General features: G+C 33.1%; 1 protein-coding gene across 1 annotated transcript in view; it reads left to right on the top strand.

The window, feature by feature from the left end:
• LOC124355818 overlaps positions 1-13,283 on the top strand; it is a 42,464-nt gene that overhangs the window by 6,146 nt on the left and 23,035 nt on the right. The window contains exons 8-10 of the mRNA XM_046806972.1: positions 4,624-4,811; positions 8,948-9,099; positions 12,431-12,613. Of these exons, the coding sequence (XP_046662928.1) occupies positions 4,624-4,811; positions 8,948-9,099; positions 12,431-12,613 (523 nt within the window). The remainder of the gene's footprint in view (positions 1-4,623; positions 4,812-8,947; positions 9,100-12,430; positions 12,614-13,283) is intronic.

Below are 13,283 nucleotides of genomic sequence, written 5' to 3'. Positions count from 1 at the left end.
TTGATGGTCTCTGACATATGGCGTTTCTTCATGGTTTGGTTTGGTAACCCTCAAATCTGTGTCATAACCAGGGGATTATGGAATTACACTATATGTTCCTTACTTATGGTCTCATAAGTCCCAATAAACTTATGGTATTAGAAAATAAATTATCCAAGCTGCAGCATTGTAAAACATTTGTGAAATAGCTGTCACACTTAACATAACTCTCATGCATGGGTAATTGTTGATATTGTTCGCAGTAAATATTTACAAGCACAGAGTAGGCCTAATGCACCTCCTTTTTTTAACATCCTAGCTTTAATAATGCTTAAAATTAATTCAAGAATACCATTTTTGAATTTTTATTTTTCTTGTTTTTCAGAATTTCAAGGGCACTATTATGGTAAGGTTACAGGTTATTTATAGTTCAAAAAGTGCTTTTTCTGTGAGCAATTAGGGTGGCATGGAAATAAAGTGGAATGAGTGTAGAATCCATCAGTATGTAGAAGTTCAAATAACTGATAAGTAAAATAGACAAGATATAGTTAGCTGGATTAACTATTTCCAGGTGAATCTTCAATTAATTATAATAGTCTAAAAATGTTGCTTTCAAGATTGGTATCCATAGCAAAGCCCGACACCCTTCATTTTCTAAGTTTTGTACATCCACGACATTAGATGTCTTATTTTGTTGATAGAATCTGGTAATTTTCTACCTAATCAATAATTAATTATTAATGAACAAAAATAGATAGTGCATTTTAATTGAAAAATGACATCATATTTTAAATCAATATTTATGTTTTACAATTTATTTGAACTGAGAAATAAATGCACCAGGAATGTGCTTTTCTAACTGATCAATCAAACTCAATAATTAGTTTGTCACATAAGTGCTACCAACTTGAAGTGGTGTATGTTAGTTAGGAAGTTCCAAAATAAAAAAAAATATTGTAAAACATTTAACAAATAAAAAATTCTGTAACGGTAATAGTATTTCTGTTTCCTTCTTTCAGTATTCTTATTTACCCTGATTTAAATAATTATCATATCACATAAATAGTATAGTTGACACTTGTGTTGTCATACTCATACATATATGACAGATATAGTTATTGTTGTTTAGAGTGTATTATAAGTGACAAGAACTTAAAAATGTCACTGTTTACATTCTTGGGACAGATAAACTGAGAAAATAATATATGACTATAGTATTAGCAAATAGGGAGGGGACTGAGGATTGGGGGTGAGGTGTATTATACATTGTTTGGTATTATTTTTTATATTATGTTTGCAATCAATATAAATAATTATACTAATTATTTGAGGATAAAATTACAAATAACAATGGTGACTAACAGGGTGGAAGTGCAGCCAATACTAATCCCCTACACTTGTGTGTGTGTGTGTGCGCGTGTGCGTGTGCGTGCGTGCATGCGTGTGTGTGTGTGTGTGTGTGTGTGTGGAGTTTAAAACTATGTACTTAGGCCCAACCGCACTCCATTTGCTAATACTATATTGCTATAGGATATGTAATAATGCCTTGGCGACAGGAGTGTGTGATTTGACATCAAGCAGTTGATGGTCTAGTTTGGCATTCAATGTGTATTTCTGTAATCCAGCTACTCAGAGGATACCTGCCACTACAACCCGACAATTCCTCTGAGGTCACAGAAGGGAGCACAACAAAAGTCCATATAAAAATTGAGAAAGATACACAGTGAAATGAAGTTGCCACACACTCCACGTTCACTCAAAAGGAACACACCTCCACCCCAAGACAAGTGGTATAGCAGGGGGGATATCAGGATGTGTCTCCCCCCCCCAAGTATTGGACGAGATACAGAACTTTGTGTTAATAGAGTTGCACTTAATAACCTTATGGAAAATTGTAGCGGAAACATGATACAAAAATATCAAAATGCAAAATGGAAATGCAATTGTCCAAAACTCAGGGGAGCTAAGTAATTATTTGACAATAACCTGTTGTCAGAAATACATTATATCCCTTATTTAAAAAATTATTACAAAAAAGTGGTCTGCCACATTGGCATATGCTTGCTATTGATCGTTGCTGGAGGCTGTTGCCATTTCGAGAATCTGGTCAAATTGATCAGTTGCATCTGTGTATAAACGTTTTCTATAGTTTTACACAAATTGTAGTATACATTTGATAAAAACTGATATAAAAACAATTAACTGAACACAATGGTACGTTAATACCAAATGTATCCAACTTCACATAAAAAATTTAAGATTTTCTTAAAAAAATTGTTAAAGATATTTAGATTAATTTTTAAGAAATATTTTAACAGGTAAGTTAAGAGTTCAAATTGTATAACTTTAACATTATGTTAATTTTTCTTCCAAATATTTGCCTTTCAAGCAGAAAAATATTACTAAAGCAAAAGTAACCTAAACTTGCAAGTATAAGCACAAGATGTTCTATATTTTCCGAGGGATTACCCATCCTATAACGTCTTGGTTATTCTACGTCTTAGAAAAGGGTATGTTTGCTATGTCCTCAAATCAATGTCAAAACAGACTTCTGAGTAGTCTTCAGGATTACAGGGCCACATCACAGGCCTAGTTATTAACCCCTTTTATCCCTACTCTCGGTAATGGTTGTAGTAGGAAGGTAGCCCAGTCATGCTCACCTAGACCATAAGCTCTCTAATGTCAATGAAAATTGACTTCATTAATCATAAAAGAAGTGCAAATCATCAATATCAATATCAGTGTACAGTGCAAGTGTCCACTTAACTTTGATTTATCATGTAAAATTGACTTCATTAATCATAAAAGAAGTGCAAATCATCAATATCAGTGTACAGTGCGAGTGTCCACTTAACTTTGATTTATCATGTAAAATTGACTTCATTAATCATAAAAGAAGTGCAAATCATCAATACCAGTGTACAATGTGAGTGTCCACTTAACTTTGATTTATCATGTAAAATTGACTTCATTAATCATAAAAGAAGAGCAAATCATCAATATCAGTGTACAGTGCGAGTGTCCACTTAACTTTGATTTATCATGTAAAATTGACTTCATTGATCATAAAAGAAGTGCAAATCATCAATATCAGTGTACAGTGCGAGTTTCCACTTAACTTTGATTTATCATGTAACTATTAAACATTAACCTTGTAGGGTGGGACTCTTATAGCATCTGAGAAACACATGGATAATATTAAGCAAGGTTAACACTCAAGGAGTTAAATAATAACCTCCTAAGTCTTCGAAGTAAGAAAATTTATTATCAAGGTGGCAGATTGATATAAATAAGAATTTCCTAGAATTTATATAAGTTTGGAAATTATTGTCGTTGAGAGTAAATATTTTGAGAGAGTATATTTTTAGCCAGTAATAACTATACTTAATTTTGTTAGATATCTAAAATCTATTTTAAATATATTTCATCTTCATCTCATATGCACAAACGTACTGTTAATGACAATTTGATCAAATGTTTCAATTTGATTGCATTCGGAATACAATAATTAATGTTTACGAATATTTTATAAATATCGTAGTTATTGTAATGTATAATCTAGTGATTGCTATTAATTACAATTTGGTATAAACTGCAAAATTTATCAAACATTTCTTTCATCATACAAATCTTATTTCGATATTATTTCCCAATATTTTATCACAGCTCTTAAAACAATTTCATGGTTTATCATGATAAGTTTAATTGTTGAGGAACCAAACAGTACACAGAATGGGAAACATTTTAGTTAGAGATATAATGCGTTTTTTATTTTCTTGACACTAGAAATCGTCAAAGTAGCCCAACATTTCTTAGAAATTCTATGTAAAAATTAATCTAATTTATATACTACAGTTTCGTACAGTACAAAGAGATTTGATAGAATTATTGATTAGCTTCAGTTTGCTCAGTTACTAAGTTGGTTAGGTCTAAAAAAGTGTTTGCATGCAAGTGTATTTTTCGTGTACAAGTTTGTCCGCAAATGGATTTGTCCGTGCATTATCCCGAGAATGGTTTGATATGAAACGAAGACATTTAGTGCCAATGTTGGTCTATTAAATGGTAAGCTGGAATTTTAAAACTCGCGTCTTAGGCAAGAAGTAGATTACAAGAACAGAGAGACAGAGGTAGACATTTTTGATCGAAGGCTTCTTAAAGCTAGGTGGTACATGTATATTTTCTTGATCAGGGTAGCAAGGCAAACTAAACTATGGCACCGTAAATACTATTGATCCAAACCAGAAAATTTTTTTGGGACAAAATGGCCCTTTTGTGCACTGATTAATGTATAGTTTCGATATTGTGAATAAGATACACTCGAATATGGACAACACTAGAGAACTTCAATTCAGCCTGTTACGCGATACCTGAGATGTTGATTTGGAGTACTCTCAGATTGTCTAGAGGCTTGACGTATAGTGAAGATATTGAGCATTGAAGTTGATCCTTCCCTCTTTCACCAAAAATTTTGCGAAATTCTACTCAAGGTAATGTTTGCTTGTGACTGACACGTGTCCATTACTCAATTTCTCCTTCAAACTTAAAGGTTTCCTTTTCCGGTCTCCTTATCTTCCCCTTTCCCGCTAAGTCCCACTTCGACTCCGGTTCGTCGAGAAGTTGACCACATACACCACAATTTTGTAGCGAGACCAGCCAACAGTGGATCCAACCTCCTGACCCGTACATTGCCGACAAATTACCGCACGCTTGGTTTCTCCCGAGAGTCACACATTTGGCTGGTCTGAATGGTCTCTTGTCTTTAGGTGGTTCCACACAGTTGAAGATTCTCCTTCCGCGATGTGGTATTACTGTCCGCTTCCTGGAGCAATCAGGCACGTCCTCCACAACGTCGTCTTTCCACCGACTAACGCCTCTCTGACACGTGCACGCTGATATTGCGTGGTGCCACCCTACTTTCATTGCACAATGTTGGTAACCCCTCTTTTACCGACTGTGTTGTTGCTGCGATTTGAGGGCTGATAGGTAATGACTCGCGGACGCTGCTGAAGCTTGAACAGGTTTAGTTCTTTGACTATACTAATAATATGTGAAGCAAAATGGAATGGAAATCTATACAGAAGTTAATCGAATGTGAAATAAATATTAATGAATCGTATGCTCTCTGGCTTCGGGTCTTTACGAACTTGAACTTACTGTGGCAGCACCGTATGTATAGGAAATCGTCAGGCGTTGATCGCTTCACTTCGTGATGTGTTGTGGCTGTACTTCTAGTTTAAAAATAATTAAATATTTGCAGCAAAACACAATTAATACATACCCAAACAGCCAATTATAAACACGATAAGTTTTAAATGTTCATAAGTGTATTAAAACTTTTCGAGAAGTTCTATCAGAGAGTTCAAAATCAATCTTTAACAAAATATAATAGTATGGTATGTTACCCTATTAACAGGTTTCGAAAGGTTCCTTACTTCCTGGTGACTACAATAGTGTGAGGAATTAGTGTTTTAGGAAAATACATAAATGTTTTGTAATAAAAATATTGTTACTTAACCAATATTGTAGGTTAACCAAGAAAAAACAGAAAACATTGTATTTAGTTTAAGTAGTAGACCTAAAGGCTCTGAAAATAAATCTGTGAAACTTCTAGGAATTAATCTAGATTCTAGCCTTACTTGGGGTGTTCATACCAACTCACTCTGCTCTCGCCTTTCTAGAGTTATCTTTTGTTTAAAGAAACTCAAGTTATGTACAAGTCCTAGTATACTTATCAATGCCTACTTTTCACTTTTTCACTCTCACCTTTTGTATGGCACTATTCTTTGGGGCAACTCTGGTGGTGCAAAGGAAGTATTTAAATGTCAAAAAAAAGCTATTCGATGCCTTGTGAACATAAGTGAAACAGATTCTTGTAAACCTTTTTTTATAGAGCTAGGTATACTAACGCTGCCAAGTATTTACATTTTGCAAAGCCTGGTTTTTATCAAAGAAAATCTGACTTCGTTTAGCCTAAGAAACTCTGTACATTCTTATAATACCAGATCTGTAAACTTAATTGATGTGAAATATACTAGGCTGAGCAAATCCCAACATAGCTATATCTACATTGGTACAAAACTATTTAATAAGTTACCTCTCAACGCCAAAACAATGAGCACTAAGAACTTTAAGAATATGTTAATTAAGTGGCTAAAAGTGAAAGCCTTTTATTCAGTTGAGGAAGTTTATTTAAGTGATTTTAATAACATTGAATGTTGAATTTTAAACTAGTTTTAAGGAATTTTAATTAGTTGTAAATGTTGAATTTTAAACTGGTTTTAAGGAATTTTAATTAGTTATAAGAAATGTGACAATTGATGTGGCCTAACTCATACCAGCTCTGACATTGTTAATACTTTTAAGTGGGACAACAATAAAGATTCTTGATTTCTTGATTTCTTACTTCTTGGAAGAACTGTATTCCAGCTTTATATGTATAACTAGCAGTTACCCGCGACTTCACACGCAATTCGTAGGCTTTGCACATGTATGAGCATTTATGGTTCGAGTGAATTATACTTCCGACGTCAATGTTGTGTTTGCCTTGTTGCTACGATGAAAAAAATGTGTCAAAAGTGTATAACTGTATTTCATTCAACTACATTTGATACAGCAGTTTCAACTCTCCCTTTGTAACGACAAAACTTTTTTTGTGGCAATAAAGACTTCTGTTTTATGAGAAGGACTTTGCACTCATTTTTATCACCATTTTGAACATGTTTAACCTAATGAAAGTGAACTAAGGAATACTTATTTCAATGCCTAAAAGTGGGATGTTCCTTCTTTATGTTTTTTCCAAATAAATAACGTATAGGGTAGTAGATATTATAGGTTAACATGTACAGTCAGTTAGAGGCTCTTGATGACTCAGGAAACTGTTTATATTCATTCATTACAACGACATAAATCAAAGTCGGGCTAGTTACACCATTTATAACTCAAAGGCTGTTCTGATTATAATTATCTCTGATTTGTTGGATTCGTTTCCGCCAAACCAACAGAATAATTACCAAAATAATACCACCAATACCAGAATAATTATTAAAATATCGTAAAAATGAGTATGTTCACGAAAAAATCAGGTGAATATATAAGGAAAAAAAAGATTTCTATACCGGTATCCTAATTGTAATTATAATCCTAATAATATTATAAAATTTAAAAGTGCCTTATTTGTTTGTTATTTTCTTTCACACGTATTTATTTAACCGATTGTGCTGAGTTGTTACATGGGCATTCTTAGCATCCTGAAATGAATACTCGTATAAGTCTATTCTTATATCGACAATCGCTCCAGGCTAAGCCCCATTAGTCGCTAAAGTAGTGAAAATCCCATCTTGGTCTCTAAAGTTGCGAAATGCTAATTTAAAGAGCCTGTTCAAAATGTAATCAACTTGTCTGTGTAAACATTCTTTTATGACAGCACAACAATATGTTTAATTAATTTAACCTTTGTCTTCAATTTGTTTACATTTTTACTGTGAAAGGATAGAGTAGGTCTAACCTACTCTATGTTGAGCACAAAATAAGAAAAATATCCAGATAAGAAAATAAAAAATATTTAGTAAAAATATACTTTTGACTGTACATTTTTAACAAATATTAAGTATTACATACAAAACACAAAGTTAATATCTAACTTTTACTATAAAAAAGACTGTTATAAAACTTACCTTAGTTGTATTTTGAGAGAAGTAGACTTTTTAGATCTGTGTGTGTGTGTACTGTATATAGTAAGTTTCAGAAAAAAGAAAATCAATTATGGCAAAAAAATACTAAGACCAGAGTAAATTGCAATGTGAGTAGTTTGCTCAAATATATTATTATGTGAGGAATTGAAAGAAATAATACCTAAAAAGTAACCTTCCTCTGCTGATGCTGCAGGTCAGGAAGTAAATTACCACCAGGAGTACATGCATAGGTACATAAAACAATTAATAATAATTGCCACATCAATGTAGTGGGAACAGGTACTGGTTGATCACATAACTTTTTTCCTAGTAGGTATTACAGCACTTTAACCAGCGACACGAAAGACGATCAATTTAGTAATATTGATGAAACCGAAATTTAATTTAATATTAGTGATTAACTAGTAAAAATTAATGATTAAAATACAAATTATAATGTTGATGATTGAATTGTGACTACATCATTAGTATGATATTCAATTGAGTATTAATCACATGTTAATTTGTTGCAATAAATTGTTGTATAAGTACTGCATAGTATTGTAATTTTTATTTAAAAATTTTAACTAAAGAATTTGTATTAAATTGTGAAAACGTTACAGAGAGAAAGTAACTTTGTACATTAATGTAAAAGGTAAATAATTTCTTGTTGGTACTCGTTTTTATGCCTAAAAGTAGGATGCTATGCTCTTATGCGCACATGTGCGGACGCACACGCACACATGGGGGATACAATAAAAAACAGTTTATTTTCTATGAAGAAATATAGGAAATCAATTAGATGATTTAAAAGAATCTGCCCAGGTTGATAGCCTTGAGGAAAGTTCACTGAGGCTATATACAAAATTAAAATATTAGAAAAAACCAGGATGTAATCTTGTGTGAAAATAATAACTTGAAGAAGGAAATTAGCGTATTGTAATTAAAAGTAGAAAATTTCGAAAAGTATGGTAGAAATAAAAATATATTAATAGAAGGTGTACCTGAAGCTACTGCTTAACAAATGCATCTGTAAACCACAGTAGAGGAACCTATTGATTCAGATATTGAATCAGATATTGATTCAGATATTCATCATGCTCCTGCCAAACAGAATAAAGGTTCAAACTCTTTTGTAGTACAGTTTTAAAATAGACAGAAACATGATGCTGTGCTTAAGAAGGCTAAAGCTAAAAACGTAAAGTCAAACAACTTTCTGCAAAACAGTCCAGATACGAATTTTTATGTGAATGAACATCCTACTCGCTATTATAAAACTATTCTTTTTTGTGGAAAAGTCCTCAGGCACCAGGGGTATACATATGTCAGCCCAGGTCTGATGAGTGGATTTTCTATCTACGTGAACTCTGCCCTGACAAATCCCCACAACCTTCTGCTTCTCAACACAGCTGAATTGATAAATTTAAACATTGATCTTAGTTCTGGAAATGTAAATACTAAGTTTACTGTCTATGGTATCTATTGCCAGTGTAAATTTAATTATAATAAATTAAAACATGAATTTTTAAGTATACTAAAAGTAACTAACGATCCTATGATTATTATTGGAGGTATCAATATATGCACTTGACGTAATAATGGTTCAGGGAAAGGCTATTCAAATCTAATACGTTCTTATGGATTTGAAAACCTGGTTAAGGTTCCTACTCTAATTGTTGGCTCTTCACTGGACCATGTGTTAATAAGAAATTCAAGAGGATTATGTATACAATACAATGTAATGACATAGGAATTACTGATCGTTGTGCATTAAATGTTAGTACTCTATATCTGGCGCACTGGGTAAATGTTATTGTTCTGGGTTTGTTAGGGCACTAGATTATAATATATTAAAAGGCAGTTATTGTTAGATGCGTAATGTATATAATAAAATAGATGTAAATTAATGAGTAAAAACTTTTATGAAAAATATTATTATTGCCATAATAATGGCAGTAGTCTGAAAGTGTTAAACAGTAAAAATAGGAAAAGGTGTAAAATGGGTAAATGATAACTACGTTTGATAAAAAAAACCAAATCTTGTATAAAAGATATGTGAAAGATAGAAGTAACTTAACTTTCAGTTCAGAAAATAAAATAATCAAAGTTTGTAACAAAACAGATTAGGGAAACAAAGAAGTATTACTTGTCTTTGATAGAGGACTACCATGCTGATACAAAAATATTGGAGTGTGATAAAAAAAGTTATAAGGACTATTAAAGCAACAATAGATAATATAAGAATAATCAGCACGCTGCTTCATATATATGAGGGCAATTAGTTTAATTTTTGCCAATACTTTTAATGAGTATTTGGTAAATGCCGCCCAAGATTTAAGGAGTAACGACTTTGGCAGTGATGTTTTCATTATACAAATTGTGAAATATATTTTAACAAATATAGTATAAGTTATAATGAAGTAATTGGGGCTTTAAAATATGAAAAGTAAACACAGTAGGGAGTTAGATGGGATTAATAGTATTACAATAAATAAATATGTACAAATGTTTTTACCACTCTTACATTAGATATTTTTAACAAGTCATTACAACATGGGGTATTTCCAGACAAATTTTAAATTGCCACAGTTGTGCCTGTTTTCAAGTCTGGGCGCATCCTCGTACAGCCCTATGTCTCTGATTATCACCATTGCTTAATTATTTGAATCATTATTTATATGGTTCAGTGAATAGAGCTCATTTGTATATATTGTACGTAGACTTGGATAGCATTTAATAAAGCAAACCAGTGTCTAATTTAAACTGTGTTTCTCACTTTACTTACAAAAGACTAGTGCGGAGGTGGGTTTTCTAGCAGGATAGAAGTTTGAGTGTGAGAGGGAAAACCTCTTTACAATATATATATACTCGTATATGTATATATATATATATATATATATATATATATATATATATATATATATATACAGGGGTGCTGAAAAGTCCCGGGACGGTCTAATAACTTTTGAACTAATTACAATATAAGAACCAAAATTTACATCAAGCTTTTGCTCATATAAAACTATTATTGTATGTATTTCACGATGATATCCTGCTTATGGGGGACGTCCCACTAGGGGTTGGTGAAAATTCTTAAATAGAAGCATAGGTCGAGTCGTACATAAAATTAAAGCTCTTTTAATTAGAAACATTTTGGCGAAAATCTGACGTAAAACAGTTGACGCATTACAAAATGGCGGACACTCAAAGATTATAAAATACAGAATTTTTCAAATGCAAACATTCTGGTTGTTAGAGAAAACTGAGACACTTAATCTTTTATTTTACTTCTTTTACTTCAAATCACTTACCAAAACAGTTATAACAAATGTTCAAAGTGTTTGCCTTCAGTTTGCTGACAATATCCCAATCGATTGTAGAACGCTGATATCGCATTGTTTAAAGCTTGGTAAGGAACACCCTGAGCTTCTCTTATAATACGGTTTCTCAACTCATCCAAATTTTGAGGTTTTGTTTTAAACACTTTTTCTTTGAGGTAGCCCCAAAAGAAGTAGTCTAAAGGGGACAAATCTGGAGAACGGGCAGGCCATTCTATTGTTCCCCTTCTACCAATCCACTTATGTGGAAAGACATTGTCTAAAAAATGTCTTACATGTACGCCATAATGTGGAGGGGCTCCATCTTGCTGAAACCAGATATTTTCATTAAACAGATGTCTTACCTCATCACATGATCTAATACGGTCACTAAACCCTCGCATCATTAATAAAGTTATTCTTTCTCTCTCGGAAAGCGCCATAGCAAAATAAACTAGCACTACTGAAACTACTTGCAAAATTAGGGCTTGAAGACTTCTAAGTGACTGAGTTGATAAAACAACTGTATCTGTCAGCTGGCAATTTCATTGTTGTCTTTTTGGTCTTGTTTGCTCCAGCTGATTACCTTCCAGATAAGGAAGGTAATGACCTTACCTGCTGATAAGGGATTTCCAGATAAACAATGCGATATCAGCGTTCTACAATCGATTGGGATATTGTCAGCAAACTGAAGGCAAACACTTTGAACATTTGTTATAACTGTTTTGGTAAGTGATTTGAAGTAAAATAAAAGATTAAGTGTCTCAGTTTTCTCTAACAACCAGAATGTTTGCATTTGAAAAATTCTGTATTTTATAATCTTTGAGTGTCCGCCATTTTGTAATGCGTCAACTGTTTTACGTCAGATTTTCGCCAAAATGTTTCTAATTAAAAGAGCTTTAATTTGATGTACAACTCGACCTATGCTTCTATTTAAGAATTTTCACCAACCCCTAGCGGGACGTCCCCCATAAGCAGGATATCATGGTGAAATACATAAAATAATAGTTTTATATGAGCAAAAGCTTGATGTAAATTTTGGTTCTTATATTGTAATTAGTTCAAAAGTTATTAGACCGTCCCGGGACTTTTCAGCACCCCTGTATATATATGTGTGTGTGTGTGTGTGTGTGTGTGTGTGTGTGTGTGTGTGTGTGTGTGTGTGTGTGTGTGTGTGTTTGTATGTTGTATTACGTTAGCTGAGCGGCTATGTATTAGCTTATAATATAGCATGTATAATTTGCAAGAGAATCGAGGACTGATAAGGCTGCTTAATAATACATCCATTATACATACAAAAGCTAGACTGAAGTTATTGTGTCCATTAATTTGATAGGTATATCTCGATGTTTTTTCTTACCATAACACGAATTTGTACTTCACACTATTAGTCACCGTTATCGATGACGAGTTGAAGTGATTTTATCTGAATCGAGCCAAATGACCCCATCAGAGAAAGCATAGTGTTTGATAATAAAAATGGGATCGAGTAGTTGTTGCCGCTGCTGTATTTTCTCGCTTGGACTCTTAATAGCATTCGCTGTGCTCATTTATGCCCTCAGTTTGGCCTTGAAGTCTACAGATGGCCAAGAGTCTTCTTCTTCTAACGGTCCGAGAGCAACAGAAAGCCTCAGGTTCATTACTGTGGTAAGTATATACTATATTACATGTAATTCTAAATCTAAATTATAGAAAAATAAAACTCTTCTCGGCTCAGTCGGAAAAAGTAGGTTAGATTTCGTGAAAAATTAAATATTACTAATTTATTCTTATGGGATTTACATGTACCGGTGCGCAAGATCTCAATAACTGTTGAAGGTAAAAAAATTACAACAAAAAGCTTAGAAAACGTTATAATCATTCCAGAACACTTTTTATTTGTTCTCAATGTTTTTGTTTATCGGAGTTGTAACTTGCTAAAGTTTCCGCGGCCGCCATATTGTTACTGGTACGGTCCAAATTCACGGCCGAGATATTTGTGGTTTGGACATCTGGGGATCACGTGCGATGAATTTATGCAGAAGTTTTCGTTAGGCGCTACTATTGGTTATGTTAGTTATGCAAGAAATAGCCTTTCTAGTCCAATGCTATAAATTGAGGCACGAAAAACGTGCCATCTGCTGAGTGAAAGATTCAAGTAGCTCCTGTTATAAATATTTGAACGTAACAATCAAAATTACGTGGAAAAGCGCTAGCGTGTGACCTGAAAACCGATTTAAATAATACTCCGAAACTTATCACACCTGTCTCTATGAATGATTTATCAGCTCTCGTGTAACTAATACAATCAAAAGTGCTATCATGAGGACAATTGCAT

Source organism: Homalodisca vitripennis, chromosome 2 (assembly GCF_021130785.1).
Source record: "Homalodisca vitripennis isolate AUS2020 chromosome 2, UT_GWSS_2.1, whole genome shotgun sequence".
NCBI classification, from domain to species: Eukaryota; Metazoa; Arthropoda; class Insecta; order Hemiptera; family Cicadellidae; genus Homalodisca; species Homalodisca vitripennis.
This window is presented reverse-complemented; position numbering and strand designations above follow the sequence as displayed.